Source organism: Triticum aestivum, chromosome 3D, assembly GCF_018294505.1.
Source record: "Triticum aestivum cultivar Chinese Spring chromosome 3D, IWGSC CS RefSeq v2.1, whole genome shotgun sequence".
NCBI lineage: Eukaryota > Viridiplantae > Streptophyta > Magnoliopsida > Poales > Poaceae > Triticum > Triticum aestivum.
In genome coordinates, this window is record NC_057802.1 from 6131907 (window position 1) to 6151379 (window position 19473).

The 19473-nt window shown below is 48.1% G+C and overlaps 4 protein-coding genes across 4 annotated transcripts; 2 read left to right on the top strand and 2 right to left on the bottom strand.

Annotated features, from left to right (window-relative positions):
* The first annotated feature begins 9001 nt into the window (after positions 1-9001).
* Positions 9002-11415, top strand: LOC123076799 (putative E3 ubiquitin-protein ligase SINA-like 9). The gene is made up of 3 exons (XM_044498930.1): positions 9002-9145; positions 9665-9817; positions 10563-11415. The coding sequence occupies exons 1-3, from the start codon at positions 9137-9139 to the stop codon at positions 11205-11207; spliced, it is 807 nt and encodes a 268-aa protein (XP_044354865.1). The 5' UTR covers positions 9002-9136; the 3' UTR covers positions 11208-11415.
* Positions 11416-12026: 611 nt separating this feature from the next.
* Positions 12027-13741, top strand: LOC123076012 (uncharacterized). The gene is made up of 3 exons (XM_044498480.1): positions 12027-12047; positions 12244-12359; positions 13225-13741. The coding sequence occupies exons 1-3, from the start codon at positions 12027-12029 to the stop codon at positions 13697-13699; spliced, it is 612 nt and encodes a 203-aa protein (XP_044354415.1). The 3' UTR covers positions 13700-13741.
* A 44-nt stretch (positions 13742-13785) lies between these two features.
* Positions 13786-15285, bottom strand: LOC123076800 (uncharacterized). Its single transcript, XM_044498931.1, has 2 exons — positions 15013-15285; positions 13786-14250 (listed from the first exon to the last, which is right to left on the bottom strand). Exons 1-2 carry the CDS (start codon positions 15163-15165, stop codon positions 14098-14100), a joined length of 306 nt encoding a protein of 101 aa, XP_044354866.1. The 5' UTR covers positions 15166-15285; the 3' UTR covers positions 13786-14097.
* A 264-nt stretch (positions 15286-15549) lies between these two features.
* LOC123076798 (putative pentatricopeptide repeat-containing protein At5g52630) lies at positions 15550-18371 on the bottom strand. Its single transcript, XM_044498929.1, has 2 exons — positions 18187-18371; positions 15550-18078 (listed from the first exon to the last, which is right to left on the bottom strand). Exons 1-2 carry the CDS (start codon positions 18265-18267, stop codon positions 15838-15840), a joined length of 2322 nt encoding a protein of 773 aa, XP_044354864.1. The 5' UTR covers positions 18268-18371; the 3' UTR covers positions 15550-15837.
* Between the last annotated feature and the right edge of the window lie 1102 nt (positions 18372-19473).

Here is a 19473-nt window from a genome sequence, read left to right on the forward strand (position 1 = left end):
TTTGCTAAAAAAAGGATTGGGCCATCTTGCTGCACTTTATTTACTTTTGTTACTTGTTGCTCGTTACAAATTATCTTATCACAAAACTATCTGTCACCTATAATTTCAGTGCTTGCAGAGAATACCTTGCTGAAAACCGCTTATCATTTCCTTCTGCTCCTCGTTGGGTTCGACACTCTTACTTATCGAAAGGACTACGATAGATCCCCAATACTTGTGGGTCATCAATTCTTGACGGATCAATACCCATCTTGCGGACTGTGTCCTGATAGAGCAGGTTAAGGCTGCTGCTGCCGTCCATGAGGACTCGCGTAAGGTGGAATCCATCGATGATTGGATCGAGGAGTAATGCGACCAAACCTCCATGATGGATACTGGTCGGATGGTCCCTGCGATCAAAGGTGATCGGACAGGCCGACCATGGGTTGAATTTTGGGGCGACTGGCTCTATCGCATAGACGTCCCTTAGCGCGCGCTTGCGCTCCCTCTTGGGGATATGGGTGACGTATATCATGTTCACCATTTTGACTTCGGGGGGAAATTTCTTCTGTCCCCCTGTTTTTGGTGCGCGTGGTTCCTCGTCATCATCCTCACTGGGCGACCCTTTCTCCTTATGTTCGGCATTTAACTTGCCGGCCTGTTTGAAGACCCAACAGCTTCTGTTGATGTGGTTGGCAGGCATATCAGGTGTGTCGTGGATCTGGCAGGTTCGTTCGAGTATTCGGTCCAGGTTTGATCAACCGTCTTTGTTTCGTTTGAATGGCTTCTTCTGTTGACCGGATTTGGAGCCACTGAAGCTGGCGTTGACTGTTGTATTCTCTGTATCATCATTGTTGCTCCGATGCTTATGTTTGTTGCGTCGGGGCCTTCTGCTGCCGTTTCGGGCTTCGGAAGTGCCGGGGTCGCTGGTACTGTTACCGCTACAGGCTAGCGAGCTATCCTTGCCCGCGCAGAAGCGGGTCATTAGTGTTGTAAGGGCTGCCATGGACTTTGGCTTTTCTTGGCCGAGGTGTCGGGCGAGCCATTCATCGCGGATGCTGTGTTTGAAGGCCGCTAGGGCTTCGGCGTCCGGACAGTCAACAATCTAGTTCTTTTTAATTAGGAACCTGGTCCAGAATTTCCTGGCCGACTCTCCGGGCTGTTGGACTATATGACTGAGGTCATCGGCATGCGGAGGCCGGGCAAAAGTGCCTTGGAAGTTGTCTCTAAAGGCATCTTCCAAGTCTTCCCAGCTTCCAATAGAGTTTTCTGGGAGGCTGCTTAACCACTGCCTAGCTGGCCCCTTAAGCTTTAGGGGAAGGTATTTGATGGCGTGTAGATCATCACCGCGAGCCATGTGAATGTGGAGAAGAAAATCTTCAATCCATACTGCGGGATCTGTTGTGCCGTCGTATGATTCGATGTTCACGGGTTTAAACCCTTCAGGGAACTCGTGCTCCATTACCTCATCGGTGAAGCATAGGGGGTGTGCGGCGCCTCCGTATCGGGCCATGTCACAACGCAGTTCGGATGGAGTTCGTATGCGGTTTTCAGCCCGGGGTTGGTTGTGTTTATCGCACCAAGCTTGATAGCCCGCCTCTCGCGCTGGAGGACGCCCCCGCGATCCGTAGATTGACCTGGTCTGACCTGCCCTATTTTCCAGGTCCTGTCGTAGGTCGTATGTTTATCCCCGAGCTGTTGTTTCTATGCTTTTACGGTGAGGTGGTGTGGGCTGGTGTTCGGCTTGAGTTGTCGTCCTGTCCCGGCCACGTGGTGGTCTATCGGGTCCATCAGCCGCATTACGCACGGGTGGTATGGGCTCCAACGCCTCATCGTCGAATTGGGGTAACAGCTTACGCTTTGGGTAACTCTTTGCTGGGCGTTCAAAGCCGTATTCTTCGGCTGCCAGGACGTTAGTCCATCTGTCGTTGAGTAGATCTTGGTCAGCTTGAAGCTTCTGCTGTTTCTTTTTTAGGCTTCTTGCCGTGGCTATTTGCCGGCGCTTAAAGTGCTCTTGTTCGAGGGGCTCCTCTCGCACGATAAAATCTTCGTCGGCGAGGCTTACGTCGTCCTCGGAGAGTGGCAGATAGTTGCTGTCTTCCGAGTCTTCCTTCCCTGCTTGCTTGTCAGGGTCAACTTGCCCGTCCTCCCGATCATCCTGTTCGGATGTTGGTTTGATGGGGTCTTCTTGGTCTTCGGCGTTCTCCAGAGTATCATTGTCTTCGGTGCCGGTATTGCTGTTCTTACCACTGCGCGATTTAGAGCGGCGCCGCTGACGTCGATGTTTCGACGGTATCTCAGGTGGTTCGTCCCCGACTGGGTTTTTCTCGTCATCGCCGTTGCCGTTTTTAGGTGTATCCACCATGTATACGTCATACGAGGAGGTGGCCGTCCAACGTCCGGTGACCGGCTGGTTTTGGGCCTGCTCCTCTCCGGCATCGTCGTCCATACCGTCGATGTCTTCGAAAGCGTAATCAAGCACGTCAGTTAGGTCCTCAACAGTGGCTATGAAGTAGGTGGTGGGTGGGAAGTAAAATTCCCTATTTCCAGCCCCTAGTCCGGGCTGGGCGTGATTCAGAAGCGGTTCCTCTGTGATGACGAGGGATCTCATTAAGTCCAGAGCCTCGTTTAAGAGTGTGGTTTGGACGGGGTCAGAAGTTTCTGGGCTGAGCTCGCATGACGCGGGCCTCCAGGGTTCGAAATTAGTGTCCGGAGAAGAGTCTGGCCTTGCAATGATTGTCGGAGATGCTATTCTCTCGATGTTGAGCTCTAAGGCCGCAGAGAGTCTGGCGAGCTCTAGACTCCCGTCTTCGGACCTGATGGTGCGCTCCGAATCTAAGGCCGGAGCGGTGGTTGAGGCCTCGGACCCTTGGAAGATCAAGTCTCCTCGGATATTAGCGACATAGTTGAGATTTCCAAAACTGATCTGGTGACCAGGGGCGTAGCTGTCGATTATCTCTAGGTGGCCAACCGAGTTGGCACGTAGTGCAAAGCCGTCGAATACAAAGATCTGGCCGGGGAGAAAAATCTCCTTCGCGGCAGCATTATTGTAGATGATTGATGGAGCCATCGAGCCTTTCGACGATGACACAGTGGAACCCTCAATGAAAGCACCAATGTCGGTGTCAAAACCGGCAGATCTCGGGTAGGGGGTCTCGAACTGTGCGTCTAAGGATCGATGGTAACAGGAGACAGGGGACACAATGTTTTACCCAGGTTCGGGCCCTCTAGATGGAGGTAATACCCTACGTCCTGCTTGATTGACTTTAATGAGTATAGGGGTTACAAGAGTTGATCTACCACGAGATCGTAATGGCTAAACCCTAGATGTCTAGCCTATATGATTATGATTGTGATTGCCTCTACGGACTAAACCCTCCGGTTTATATAAACACCGGAGGGGGCTAGGGTTGTACAGAGTCGGTTTACAGAGAAAGGAATCTTCATATCCGCACGCTAAGCTTGCCTTCCACGCCAAGGAGAGTCCCATCCGGACAAGAGGGAAGGCCTTCTATCTTGTATCTTCACGGCCCATCTGTCTGGCCAACGTCACATAGCCCGGACACCCGAGGACCCCATAATCCAGGACTCCCTCAGGGGACTCCATGGACCAAGAGGGGAGATCGAAGGTGAGAATGATAGATCCACATGTGCCCTGGTGCTTAATTGTGGTCTCTATTTTCTTTGTTACCAGCACTAAGCTAGGACTGACCTTTACTCTTCTTTGAAGTTGTGAACATCATACATAGATTTTTTTTAGTTCTTGAAAAAGGATTATTGAGTTCAATTTTAAGTTCATTTGGATGATTTGGTAAAAAAAGAATAATTTAATTTAAATGATCAACATGTTGGGATTTGCTGAGTGATGTAAACGCTCTTATATTTCTTCAGGGAGAGAGTATCATATAGACATATACCTTGTTTCAAAATATTGGCATGCTCCATACTACTAATTAACAGGCATTTCAGTCCTGTATCACATACTCATGCAAAAGTAATTTCTACATGTTGTGGATCTAGCATTTATTTACGAAATCTAATGACCGGTCAAGGTTATTACTTTTGTGAAATTACATCTAGGCAACCTCTTTCAGAAGTATAATCTTCAATATAATGTCGCTATGATTAACTATATGATTATTCTTGCTTGAACGCTTTCGTTGCCTGGAAGAATCGGTTTATGCTTCCGTGCTTGTTAAAAGGCTCAGAGGCAACATTACCGAAGACGAAAAATGTGCTGATTCTGAGAGAAATGCTGATGCTCTAGCTAATCATTTTGCTACCACTAACACTGACAAGAATAACAACAAGCCGTCTATTTCAGCAGAGCTTGGCACTGCCATAGAAACTCCTATCGCAACAAGCTCTGCCATTGTTGAACATGTAGCGTCAGCTCGATCAGCAGGTACAAACCAGACACTTCTTCCTGATAATATTATCTATAGCTATACTGTCATAACAAATTTACACAAGCATTTTGATCCTTTAGTTTAGTTGTCCTGATCAAGGTTTTGGTTACCAGTCGAAATTTCGAGATTTCCCATGGTTACCGCGTATTTCCGTGCCCCTGGGTAAATCCCCGTACCAAGCAAAAAATACCGGTTTTTTGAATTTTTTGAATTTAAACACTCGATTTATAGTAAAATAAGTAGGATCTAATTAATGCCATGAGAGTTGGTTCTGGCGTGTTGGTAGCAAACCTAGTTCCTGTTTTGAGAGGTCTCTCGTTCAAATGTTCGTTCATTCACTTATTTGAATTCAAAATTCAACTATAAAATTCATTCGAAATATTCTCGGTATTTGTCGGTATTTCTCGGTAATCGTGGTAACCGCGTTTACCAGTCCCCCTCAGTTAAAATGCCTCATTCGGTAACCAAAACCTTGGTCCTGATCAATGAAGATGTCTGCAACAAGCCATAAACTACCATTAAACTAAACTTTCGGGTAAAAGAAACTTGCCATAAACTACATATATTCTAGTGAATTTGTACATGCATTCGATTTTGTTAACTTTGTAGAACTTTCTTCTTTCAGAAGCTCACCTAATGGATGTAAGTACAAGGCCACGAGATGAATGCGGTTTCTTTGCTCACGTTGATTTTATACATCACATATCAAACTCTAATTGCTGCTTGGAAAGAAACTCACACCCGACAGGGGAGCGCTATTATCGTCCCAATGCTGATAGTCCACATCATCACTCTGTGAACCAAGAACGTGGAAACGTCCCGAGAGATGACGAGCAGTTGCGGCCCAACAAATCTTCCTCCGAACCTTATGTTGCACAAGTTTTTCAATGCTCTTCACTTCCGTGGCCACATTCTATTAATTTTGCAGAAGAAATATCTGTACATAGGAGCCTGCCAACTCCACAAAGCATGGCATGAATGTGAAGTGTTGTACTCCATGATTTCTTTGTGGAATAAGGAGGGGATGCAAGTTGCTCTGGATGCCTCAATGGTAAGGATGAGGTGGTCCCTGTTGATGACGGAGAATGGCGATCAGAGTGCCAAGAAGGCGATGCTGGAGCGAGCCGGAGTGGAAATAAGTTTGCTTAACTGCCCCATCTGCTTCAGCCCATTAAAGCCTCCTGTCTTCCAGGTTTCTATCATTAACACTAGACTGGTTCTTTGTTCCATTCACCTGAGGAAGGTAGCATTGATACTAATTTATTGCTATGAGCTTGAATTTGTGTAGTGTAACGGTGGGCATTTGTCTTATTGCACATGCCTTACCAAGCTCCCCAGCGGACAGTGCCCAACGTGAGAGCATGTGTGCCCCTGCCGTTGATGGACGGCATCGTCTCGTCGGCCAGTAAGGAGTGCTCCCACGATGGGTGCGAGAGCTACGTAACCTACTACGAACTTCACGATCATCGCAATGTGTGCCTGCATGTGCCCTGCTTCTGCACGGAGCCTGGTTACAGCTTTGCTGGCTCGCCACCGGCACTCCTTTATCACCCCGCCTCCCTACATTCCTGGCCGGTGCACAACATCGAGTACGACAAGGCTTCAGGTTCCAGGTGCCGGTATTGGAGTCGCGGCGCCTGCTTGTGGTGGAGGAGGATGGACGCGTGTTCGTGCTTGCCGTGGGTGAAGTCAGTGTGGTCACCGCCGTGTCAGTGGTGTGCGTCAGGGCCGGCGATTCCCCATGGCCGCAGTACTTGGCCGTGATGCGGGTGTACGGCTTGCCGGCACCGAGCACCGTCGTAGGCGTCATATGTATGGTGTACACGGATGCGGTTATGAGCAGCACCAGACCCTGCGAGGTCGCCATGGAGAAGCTGCCATTCATCTTGCTTGTGTCGCTAATGCATGTGTTTGGGAACGGGGAATCCAAGGAGGTGTCCCTCAAGATCTGTATTGACATGATGTGATTATGATCTAAGTTAAGCTAGAATATGTCGAAACTGGAGTAGTTTAGCTGGAGCTTGTTGAAACTGGAGTACTACGTGATTGGTAAGTGGTGATGGGTTTGGTTGCAATGCCAGGGAAAGGGCATCTGCAGCAACTAGTAGTCTTTTGTTGCAGCTAGTGTTATGGTAAGTTGTAGTCAACATAACTGTGATGTGTAACTGTTCGATCAATGTTGTTTAGACATACCTGCTCATGTGATTGTTATGATCGATGTTCTGCTATTATTTTTGCAAGGGTGAGATTGTGAGTGAGAAAAACTGCACCCTGCTTGTGCTTCAGCTTGTATAGGAGATGTAGCCCTGTCATACAATGCTGAAATTTTTCCTCCATCTTTTGACATCCTTGTTGTACCTGTATTTGGATTCCAAGTCCTGCCATGGATGTTTGGCTTCTATCTTCTACTATTTGACTTCTCCATGATCCATCTATGAAGATTCCGATTTCTGCTTTTAGCTTGGTTTTGATCATCCTCTGATTTGTACCCCCCCCCCCCCCCCCCCCCCCCCCCCGCGTTGAGATTCTCCGTAGAGAAGCAATTCAAGATACTAGTGTGGCGAAAGAGTTGATAATTGTAGTGCGAATAATAAAGAGCATAAAGGTAAAAACATAAACTAAAAGCGGCTAAAAGTATACGATTTGTTGTCTACAATAGAGAGGTTAGATATTACCTTGGATTGTGATTTGATTCTAGCATGTAAATTGTTTGCTCTGTAGGCCTACACTCTTGAATGGTTCAACTCCTTTGTGCCTGCATCGTTGTTTCCATAACATGGTCGTCCCCGCAATTAAGATCATAAGGCCGGACCAACTAACTAGGTGTTGTGGATCCCTGTTATCCTCATATTGTGTTTGCTCCTCTAGATACCAACACCTATCACTTGGACGTCACAGATTCACTAAACAATATGTGTTACCTGTATAGGTCTTCAGATCAGTTGTCTGGGTCCTTAAATTGGACAACACACATTGCGCTCACCATAGATAAACAACTTACTGATCAACCATAGAAGTATTATCACAAATGACGATTGTAGAATAGGCACAATATGAATACCATCAATCCCCTACATCTCCCACGCCTATACATGATTACTCAATCATGGGAGGGAAATGATAAAATTACTCTTATAAAGGATAATGGAGTACCCACCTTCGGGAGCCTCAACGGTCGAGAAGGCCCTCTGTGTCGTCCGTTTGATGTTGGGGTGCAGTGGGTGCCTCTCTGGGGATCTCCGCACCATCTGATCTGCCCAGACGGGGCGCACCCGAGCGGATTGCCTTGGAGGTCCATAACGGGTGGATCGCAGGCGCGGTTGGGGACACCGTATTTTTGGTTGCGCCCTCTTGCCCGCTGCCCTGTGCGGGATGGGGAGGTCTAGTCCATCTGTCAGTGTCTTTGGCCCTCGTCGGTCGCGCTAGGCAGGGCATCCATGTTTCACACTGCGTGCGCCGGCTCGTTCACAGATTTCCTCTGCCAGACCAGTTTGCTCGCGCTAGTCAGGTCCTGCGTCGCACCCGCAGCGCCGGCTCGTGCGCCGGCTCGTTAACGGATGTCCTCTGCCAGAAGGGTTTGCTCGCGCCAGCCAGGTCCTGCGTTGCACCGCAGCGCCGACTAATGCGCGGGGTGTCCTCTGCCAGACTGGTTCGCTCGCGCCAGCCGGATCCTGCGTCGCACACGCAGCACCGTCTCATGCGCGGGGTGCCCTCTGCCAAACTGGTTCACTCGCACCAGCTGGGTCCTGTGTCACATCCACAACTCCGGCTCACGTGCAGGGCTAACCTGTCAGGACCATACGCCCATGTCGGGATGGGTCACTCACGCCAGTCGTGTCCTGTGTCGCCTCCGCAGCGCCGGCTCCCACATGGGGCCAGCTTACCGGATCGTTGGCCCTGTGTCGGGTATGCGCATGCGGCACGCGTGGTGCAAGCCTAATGACCCAAATTGTCCGGCAAACGGTCACAAAGGCCTCACACACGGAAAAACCCGTGGGCTTTTTGGTCTTCTCATTGGGAAAATTGTGTTTGGTGGCTGCATAAATTGGCCCCATGCACGGACGTATCAGTGGGATTTTTGGTCTTCTCCTTAAGACAGTTGTGTTTGATGGCTGCATAAAGTGGCCCCACGCACGAATGCACCCGTGAGCTTTTCGGTCTTCTTCCTTAGAAGATTGCGTTTGGTGGCTGCATAGAAGGACGCAACCATAATTTCTTTTCCCATCTCGGACGCGTACACCCAGACGGCAGCTCCGGTGGGGGGTGTGGGGGGGGGGGGGGGGGGATGGCTTTCCATCTAAACTTGGAGCATGTAATCACCCAGCGCATGTGCTGACGGCTATCAATTGACGAAGCCGCGCTGAGTGCTAGACTTTATGGCCACCAGACCTTTCGCTTGATGTAACTTGTGTTGCGGCCGTCGACTTGGTCGGTCCTCGTAGTTTCGAATGCAAAGTGTTGTAGCTAAAAAAACATGCATTTGTGTAATCAAATCCCCTATTTGCCCAAACATTTTTAAAAAAAATCCAGATAAACTTGGGCTCCATTTTATTAATTTTTTGGACTAGAAAAGGTGCAAAAGGGTCCTGGCGTATGGAGAACGGAAACAGATCCTCTTTCTCCCTCGACAACCGCTGCTGCTAAAAAATCGCACAGCTCGACGGGACGGCAACTGGATTCAGAAGCAGCGAGCGCGAGCGGGAGCGGGAGCGGGAGATCTCGATCGACCGATCGTCCATCCATCCATCATGGACAAGGTGAATAACTCGCACGCATTTCTCTCTCTGATCCCTGCCCAGCATATCATCCGGCAACCGCCGCCGCGATTCACCGCGTGCAGTGCTGCATGGGGTTCGTGGGTTGCCCGCTTTAGGAGGAGGGCGGCGGTGGCCTGACGGAGGTGCGGAAGGGGACGCGGCACCGGCACCTCCGCTCAAGCTGCTGGAGGTGGCGGAGCTCGCCGCTGGTCGTGATTTCGAGGGGCGGCGTTGGCCGGAGGTTTAGGGTTTGGGGGCAAATTGAGTGAAGCGCGTGCGCTCACGTAATAGCCCCAATTTGGAGCGATTTTGCAGATTTCTATGGTCTGACTCTGATCCAAGATAATCCTGATTCGCCAGTTGGACATTTTGGCGTACGTATCCTGTATCAACCTTCGAAAATGGACCTTGAAATCTCTGAAGATCGATCATCTACCTGTTTTTTTTTTCTTCACTGCCTTAGCCATCTGTTGCATTTACTGATCAACAACTTTGCATTTTGCCGTGAGCAATCTGCAGAAGGCTGGTGCCGAAAGGGTCTCGGCGGAGGAGAACTGCTCCGGGAAGAAGGCTAAGGTTACGGCTGAGGTGACGAAGATCACTCTCAACGTAAACCCCAAGTTGCTGGAGTGCTCTGGTTGTTGCAGTCCGTTGGTTCCACCAATTTTTCAGGTGAAGGGGTCATGTGGTACAACCTAATATTCCCTTTTTCAATACTTGCTCCTTTTTAGTGAAGTCTTAACCCTGCCGAACTCCGTGTACAAGCTATTCTCGTTTGAAAGAATGTGGCTGGTCTGGATTTCACTAACTATCTCTCTCAACTATTGTTTCTGATAGTTTACTTGTAGCAAATATCTTCTTGCATCAGTTATGATCTCCTTGTAAGTATGTTGCTCGTAGAATTCTAAATTCTTCTTATTCTGATTCTTCTAGGAAATTTACTAAATTAAGATGTGGGCATATAGGCCACACCACCTTTCATTATGTGTTTGACGTTCTCTAGTCCATTTGGGTATTACGTTTCCCCTGTCGACGCTCTCTAGTCGATTTGAGTATGTATTTGTTCTCCTGTGGCTTGCTAATTGCCATGATAAGTGTTGATGATGCGTTGTCAGTCTTAGCCTCTCTGGATCACTGAGAGAACCCAGATTCAACAAACGGTTACTACCATGAAAGTCATATATATGCGCAGCAACAGAGTTTGAGCCTAAGGTTTGGAAAGCCATTACATGTGATACGTGAACTTTAAAATTTGCGAAGACGCTATGCTTTGTATCAAAATTTCTGTACATAGTGAGGCACAAATCTGGCAGCAGCGGTAATCCAGTACACTTGTGTTGTTTCAGTAACGCTTGTACAGTACGTTTTTGTTCTGTTTCAGTAACACCTGTATGTTCCTGTTTCTTTGTGTCTGCAGTGCGCAAATGGCCACATCACATGCTTAAAGTGTTGCGCCGATCTGAAGCAACGTAGTTGCGGCTTGTGTGCCTCGGAGCGCACCGGCTGCCACGTCTGGGGGCGCATCCTCGGCGGCCTGACCATGCCGTGCTCGTTCAAGGAGCACGGGTGCACCGAGACGATCCCGTTCACGGAGAAGCTAGCCCATGAAGAGTCCTGCCTCCATGCCCCATGCCACTGTCCCATCGCTGGCTCCCGCCCCTACCGTGGACGGTCCCTGCGCGACCACATCAACATGGAGCACGCTACAATCCAGTACACCCGTGTCACAGCCAGCAGCCTCTCCCCCCTGAGCATGCGCAACGACGAGCCAGCCCGCCTGGTGTCCCTCGGCAGCAGGGCGGTGTTTCTCCTTGTGGTCGACCGCAGCATCCCATCGGGGCGTGCACTGTCGGTGATCCACCTCGTGAGTGACCCGATAGAAAAGGAGGATTTCAAGTACAAGATCGAAGTGCATACGCGGATTGGCATTCTCTCTGTGTCCGGCAGCAAGACACCGAGCGTCGGGCGGCTGACGACGACGTACCAGGCGGGTGCGTCGCTGCTCGTCTCGGACATTGTGTGGTCTCCCCAGGATTCTCCCGTGTACCTCGAGCTGAAATGAATCTAGAGAAGGAAGCTGGGACCACATGTTTTCCCGTTTCTGAGAGGCACAGAGGAAACAAACCTGTGCCTCCACGAGAAATAAATATGTTCCTCTCGTAGAAGCAAATCCGTGTCTCTTGCGAAAGCCAAAAAAAATGTTTTTTTCCTTTTCGAGTGGCACAATTGTGTCTCTTGCAGAAGCAACTTGTGCCTCTCGCGGAAGCAGAAATACCCTTTTTTCAGCACAAAAGGTTTTTGTTCGGAAATTTTCTTTTTGTCCAAAACCTAGGAAAAATTGGGCAAAACAAAAAAAAATCTAAAACTTGAAAACACAAACAGAAAAATAAAATAAAAAAATCACAAGGGAGCGCCCAGCACGTGGTGCGCTCTCAGCCCACCAAAAGTGATTCCTTGATTAGTTGCTCTCCCGTCGTCTTCATCCTCTCTACGCTCCTTCTCTTCCTTCTCTAACCTCCTTCCCTAAAGTCAAAATCATTGTTCTCTTCCCCACTTTAATACTCTCTGTTTTTATATACAAGGCCACTTTGTTTTTCATGTCAAACTTTGACTTATAATTTTGGTCAACAAACTATGGGTTATATGTCATCAAAATATATTATCAAAAAGTTCTTTGTAATGTGCATCTAATGACACATGACTCACATTTTCGTATCGTGCAATCCATAATATTTATATGTATATGCGGTTTAGAAATAGGATATTTGTTCTATAGGCATGGTTTAGTTGTTTCGGGTTTAGAAGTTAGAACTAGGTACAAGAACCTTCAAATGGTGAATTTAATCAGACACGGGTCTTAACCTTTTTTTTTATGTTGGCAATGGCGGGCAATGGGCCAGAGGTGTGTAGGCCCGGTTGCCCGATGCCGACCTTTTGCAGATTTAGATTTGAATCCAAAGCCACCCCTCAAAAAAAAATTGAATCCAAAGCCGAGACGGTACCGTGTTGCGCTCCTCCGCCATCTTGTGCATAACAAGGGTGGCCCGGCCGGAATCTGGAAACTCTGATTGATCCGTGCTCCCTGCTTCTGCTTCCAGATGGCGCTGAAGGAGGGCCTCGTCAGGTTCAGGCTGCAGCAGGAGAGGAACCAGGCGGCTCTATCCGCCCTCCCTGCTTCTTTGCTACGACCTGACGGCGACAATCTATGGCTTTTGTTGGAACCGACGATATTTTTTTGCAGGAACCATGTTTTTCTTTTGTCGGAAGCATGATTTTTATGTTTTGTTGGGATCACTTCATTGTTTCTGCGCCCCATTGCCATTTTTGTGTTTTGCTGGAACAATGGCAAACAAATGCTACCACGGTCTGAAACTGGCGACGAGCAGTTGGGATCAGTGGGGGTGATTTTTCGTGGCCGGCGGCAACAATGTTGAGATGGTTTGCAACCAGGGGAAGGAAGCTGGACCGTGTTTTCCCCTTTCCGAGAGGCACAGAGGAAGCAAACATGTGCCTCATGAGAAGTAAATATGTTCCTCTCGCAAAAGCAAATATGTACCTCTCGCGAAAGCCAAAAAAAATATGTTTTCTCCTTTTACGAAAGGCACAATTATGCCACTCACAGAAGCAAACTTGTGCCTCTCACGGAAGCAAAAAGACCCAATTTTTTCCAACACAAAAGGTATTTGTTCCGAAATTTTATTTTTGTTCAAAACCTAGAAAAAATCGGGCAAAACCAAAAAAAACATGTAAAACTTGAGAGTACAAAAAAAAAAAAAATTCACAAGGGAGCGGCTAGCACGTGGTGCGCTCTCAGCCCACCAAAAGTGACCCTTGCCGGGCTCCCGCAAGGGGTACCCCTTGATTAGTTGCTCTCCAGTCTTCTTCATCTTCTCTACACTCCTTCCTCTTCTTCCTTCTCTAACCCCCTTCCCTAAAGTCCAAATCATTGTTCTCTTCCCCATTTTAATACTCTCTCCGTTTTTATATACAAGGGCACTTTGTTTTTCATGTCAAACTTTGACTTATAATTTTGGTCAACAAAATATGGGTTATATGTCATCAAAATATATTATTGACAGGTTCTTTGAAATGCGGCCAAAAGAGACTAGCACCGCGAGGAAGTTGGCCGCCGGAGCACAGATCAGATTCTCCGACGACACCGCGCGGCTACAGAAGATCAACCAAGTGAGGACGTCCGCCGTCGGAAAACAGATCAGAGATGTGATCGCGCTGCTCGAGAGGACGAGGGAACCTCTCACGCTGCACCAGATCAACGAGAAAACCTACGTCGACATCGACGGCAACGGCGCCGTCGCCGAGAGCCTGAGGAACAACGCCAAGGTGCGCTTCGACGGCGAGTGCTACTCGTACAAGCGCACGCACGACGTCAGGGGCAAAGACGAGCTGCTCTCGCTGATCAGAACCTTCCCCGACGGCCTCCCGGCGTCGGAGGTGGAGGACGCATATCCATCCGTGCTGGAAGACCTGCAGGCCCTGAAATCTTCAGGCGACATCTACTTGCTGTCGGTCCAGAGAACTAATGTTTTCTTCTGAAACTATGGAGTTACTATCTAAGACTACAATCCAGTTTCAATGGTCAAGATTGGCTAATCCTACAATGAATCTTATTGAAGAAACCTAAGGTCGACAAAAGTGGCATTTTAACTCTGAAAAATTGAACAGCCAACATACTCAGGATGTGAAAAGCCTGGTGTAGGTTCAGTGTTAGTGAATTCCACTGTCTACCTCGTAAGATGGCACAAGTGACAGAAAATACCCTGTGTAGTTTCTTCTGAGGGGTCATTTATTGTGTAATTCCTTTCAACGGTTTCAGGCAAATTATTTTGCCCCGAGTACAAACACTGCTCTGCAATCAGATAGAACATCACTACAGTTCCAAAAACAGAGATCTATCAAACGAACACAGGTGCCACACGTCCAAAAACCGAGACTTAGAAGTACTCACCTGTCAAAAGCTGGACGCAACAAACTGAGATGACACCGCGAAGGGGCACCAGCATCATGTTAACAAGTAACAAGTTCCCCATCTTCGCCCACCAGGACGGTTGGTCCCAGTTTGATGTGGACTTGTGGATGTCGATCAACTTCGATGGATTCCGTCACATGTGAATTGATATGCTTAAATTAACTTGAATGCTAATTGTGAATGACAAAAATACAACCAAAATGATGAACAGCATGCTAATTGTGAAGTATGAACAGTATGCATATTTACTTCTGATGCTGTTCTGAACTTCTGACCAGACCTGACGGATTGTACATATGCCATCAAAGTGGTTAAAGCCAATTTTCATACAAACCACCCTACCTCCCCTACTGCAAAAATAAATAAATATCAATACTTCCAGGAATACAGTATTCTTTCCCTTGTTTATGGTTTCTGAGCAATGATGAGCTTAACGCTTCAGTTGTCCATCTATATTCGATTTCTTGACCAACCAGTGATTGCTAGAGAACAGGATACTCCCCATTTGGGGATCCGAACAATGATGACCAGAAAGATTTTACAACTCATAAATGGACTGAAGGCAACAAAAATTGCTGAAATTTTTACTGATTTATTGGGCATCTGGGCTAATGTTTACGCCTGATTTTATTCTAATTGTTCAGAGATGTCAACCTTGACTTGCAACTTGCCACTACAAAACCACAGGTCCAAAACCTGGCACTTACGTTCCATTCCAGGATCAAATCAATAACTGAGTTTTGCTCTAAAAAAATCAATAACTGAGTTTTGTTTTTGCGACTACGGCAGAAATAAATTGGCACCGTCCTTCCTGAAGGAGTTTGTGGGGTTTCAGTAGTACAGCACGTACAGATGAACCAACAACAGGGACAGGGTGTACCTGGAAGATGGGAGGCTGCAGGGGATGGAAGCAGATGGGGCAGTCGAGGATGCCAAGGTTCATGGTGACAATGACAGCAGCCACCGCAACCTTCCTCCTCTCCCCGACACCGCCCTCCTTTAACTCTTTCTCCTGCGGCTGCTGCACTCCCATACCTTCATCCCTTCCTTCCGGCAGGGAAAAGCACTGGAACTTAGCGACAGGGAACAGCGGCTGTCGAGCCCCATCTTTCTTCTTTCCCGCCGGAAGGAAGAGAGAGTACCAAGTGCTATGAGACTGAAGAAAAATTGTGTGAAACACAAACACACATGGGAGCAACTACACCGGTAGCAGGATAAAATCTTGTGTATATATATACCAATTATTTGTAGACATGCTACAAATAATCTTTACAATTCAAAAAATTTGTATCATACAGCAGATTTGTTTCATATGGTACACAATGCTTCCACTCAAATTATGGGCCAGAGAATTCAAAATTTGAGTCAGCATTGTGAATGAAATAAAACAATGAAACCTGACCCTAATACGCCAGCATTTACAACAGTTACACATATATTGAACCGTTCTACAGTGCTAAGGATGTGAGCATACCTCAGACAGAAATCTGACTGGGTTTATGCATGGTCATATATACTCCCATATATGTCACCAATGCCGACTGAACAAATCATGCTTTCATACAAAAATCTACAAGCAAACGGACATCTCATGGTACCTTGCAGTAAACAACTTCTTCAGAGAAATCAAACCTGTTTCCAATGCAAAAATTGTCGTGTTCTCAGAATAGAATAGCAGGGTGCGCATGCATGAGATTTTTCGGCATCACAGGAGGAGCGCACCACCGAAATCCCCACACGAGCACCGACCATCCTTGAACTTGTGAAGCCGTTTACTGTCCCGGACAACAATCTCTCTGTTTGCGAGTAATGAGAAGTACTTGATAGAGCTGTGGCAGTCCCTGCACATGGTGATGTTCTTGGTCACACGGACTGTCGCACCAGGAGGTGTTTTGAGCAGCCCCAGAGCAACAGCTAGCCTCTCGCTGTGGTGCTTTATTAGTGAACCTGCGGCAGCAGCAGGCTTGTCGTCATAGCCCTCCTTGCTGTCAGATAACAACTCAGGAGCATTCTGGTACGGCTCGTACCCTACGGCCTTAGCCTTTTCCAGCAAATTCTCCAACAATTGATACAACTCTGTAGCTTGAGGGTGAGTCATGTCATCAGCTCTGAAGAAATACACCTTGTCTCTGATTGCAATCCAGCTACGGTCTCTGAGAACCCCGACATCTTCATGTTTGGCCAGTTTGCGCACCCTAGCAACGTCACGCCATCTGCCAGTAGACACGTACATGTTCAACAGCAAGACATATGTTTCAATCACTTTCGGCTTGAGCTCAAGGAGCCTATCAGCGGCATAGAAAGCAAGTTCCATGTTCCCATGACTCCGGCATCCAGCCACCAAACTGGACCAGATGGCCTCGTTCGGCTCAAAGCCTGTTCTCTTGATGAAGGAAAATGCATCATCCAGCCGGCCCAACCGCACGAACATGTCAACCATGCACCCGTAATGGTCCACGAGAGGCTCTATATGATACTCATTCCGCATCATGTCAAAGTAGCGCTCAGCCTCCTCGACCAAACCAGCATAGCTGCAGGCTGACAGCAAACTTACGAATGTGATCTCGTTTGGTCTGGCGCCGGACAATATCATGTCCTCAAAGAGCTGTATCGCATCTCGGGACCGGCCATGCTGCGAGTACCCTGAAATCATAGAGGTCCACGTGACAGGTGTCCGTGTTGGCATCTCGACGAAGGCTTTGGTCGCACATTCGATGCATCCACACTTGTTGTACATGTTTACCAGCGCGCTGTTCACAACAACATCGGACAGACATCCAGTCTTTATCGTGTTTGCATGGATTTGCTCACCCTGCTCCAAGGCCATCATGGCGCTGCAGACTGATAGGATGCTTGAGAAGGTGAACAGGTCAGGCTTCAATTCAGACCTCACGAGATCACGGAACAATTTGAGTGCCTGGAACCCTCTGGAACGAGCATGGAGGTCATCCTTTGCTGAGTCCATGATTTGAGCATACCCCGAGATCATTGCATTCCACGTGATGATACTGCTGCTGTCCATCTCTTCAAACAACCGCATGGCCTCGTCCGTTTCGCCCTTCCTGAGATAGAGGTACATTGTGGAGTTCTTCACCGGAAGATTCGCTTCACACCCAACCTTGTAGCAGAAAGCCTGGACCTGCCTGCCCAGGCTCATATCCAGCCTCGCGCCACACAAGCTCATGACGCTGGTCAACGTGAACTCATTCGGCATCACCCCTCCCTCGAGCATATCGAGAAACAAGCCCAGCCCAAGCTCCAGGTAGTTCTCATCTTCGGCGCAGGACGATATCATCGTCGTCCAGGTGATCACATTCTTGTCAGGGGTCCCCTTAAAGGCCCTCAGGCCAGACTCCAAGTCCCCAGCCTTGCAGTACATCCTACAAAGTGAATTGCCCATGCTCGTGATCGTATCGGCCCCATACTTAACCGAGTAGCCATGGACCTGCTGGCCCAGATCGATCCTGCGCGCGGCAGAGCACGCGTTCAGCATGCCGCCCAGCGTGTAATGCGACGGGTACCGCCCCAGCTCGAGCATCTCGACGAACACCTCCAGCGCCAGCACCGCTTCAGAATTCAGAGTATGGCCTGTGATCAGCGCCGTCCAGGTGACCACGTTCTTCTCGGGCATTTCGTCGAACAGGCTGCGCGCGTCCCGGCTCGCCCCGCACCTCATGTACACGTTCACCAGGGACGTCGCCACGAACATGTCCGCGACGGTTCCGGTCTTCGCCATGTGGCCGTGCAGGGCCCTGGCGGTGCGGAGCCCCCCTCGGTCGCTGGCTTCGACGCACCGGTGAAGCAGGGGCACGTACATCGCTGACTGCACCGTCCGGCCGTCCTTCAGCATGCTCATTGCTTCCTGGGCGTCTAGCGGCCGAGGGGGGCTCTCGCTCTCCAGTCTGCCATTTTCCGCTGCTTGGGTGCTCCTCTGATAAGAACCGCCCTGCGAATATGCAATGGTGAAAGAAAAAGAAATGAGTCCTGCTGAAGCACACGGCAATCTTTCTTGGTCCAGAGAAGAAGGGGGAGGAAACAGAGAAGAGAAAGTCACCTTGTCGAAGCCGGCGGAGCTCGGAAGGGGCTTGGCAGCGACGGCGGCGCCGGAGACGGCGAGGGAGGGGATGGATGCCATTGGCGCGGTCTGACAGTGGAGATGGCCAGCATCACTGGGTCTGTGAGAGCGAGGGGATCTCTTTGGGTCGAGTATGCGGCTGGAAGATGAGATAAGGGTGCGCATGGGCCTTTGAGAGCTAGTAGTACTCTAATCTATCCCAAAAGATCTGTAGTTTTTTTAGGCATCCCAAAAAATCTGTAGTGCCCAATAGACACGGCAATTTAAAGGCCCATTTGGTGCTTTTTTTTCCCTGGCGAACCAAAAAAACAATCCATCTATACCTTATTCTTTTGCCTCAAAAAAATCTATAACTTATTTTTTTACTAGTGAAAGAGCACATGCGCTGCAACAGGAGAAAAAAATACCACACGTCCCTAACACAGTAACCATGGCTCAAGACCCCAACGGGTCCACGTTCTTTATTTCAATATATGGCATCTTATCAGTGTTGCCGTTTATCCTTTTTCTCACCCTCGTCGACGAACATGCGCGGTTATAGATGGTCTCTTTCGTCTCCAATCTGGTTTTGCTGAGGTGTTCATTTTCGATCTGGATCGGCACCAATACAAATGAAAGACGGGTCATGCACTACCGATTAAGGTTGTGTCCTAAACAAACTTTTAAAAAATATTAATAGGTGTAACAACATCATATTCATATTCTACTTTTTTTGTAATCAATTTTCATATATGACGTGTTAAAATTGGAGTTCGGGTTTAAAAGATATGAATACTATTTAAAAGTATTTGAATTTGACCCTAAACAGCATTTAAAAATGATTAATGGGTAAAATCATATTCAAAGTCTACATATTTTTCTAATCAATTTTCATATAAAACATGTTTAAATTGGAGTTATGGTTTAAAAGATATGAATATTTCAAAAAAACATTGGAATCTGTAAAAAAAAGTTATTTTCTAGATGATCGGCGGGTTTATTAATCAAAACCTCAGGAGGTTTTCTACAAAAAGTGAAACATTTTGTATTCTCGGTTAAAATAGGGCCGCGGGTTGATTAACAAAAATCTTAGGAGGGTTTCTGCAAAACATGAAACATTTTTCTATTCTCACTTTAAAATGTTTGTGCGTTGATTTCAGGGAAGTGTGGGGTGTTTTCTGAAAAACTGCCGATGGATGGCGAGAGGCAATCCTCCCTTTATTATTATTCGCAAATATGTCTGTGCGTTGGAACGGGAGAAAATCACCCCTCATACGCACAGTAGAC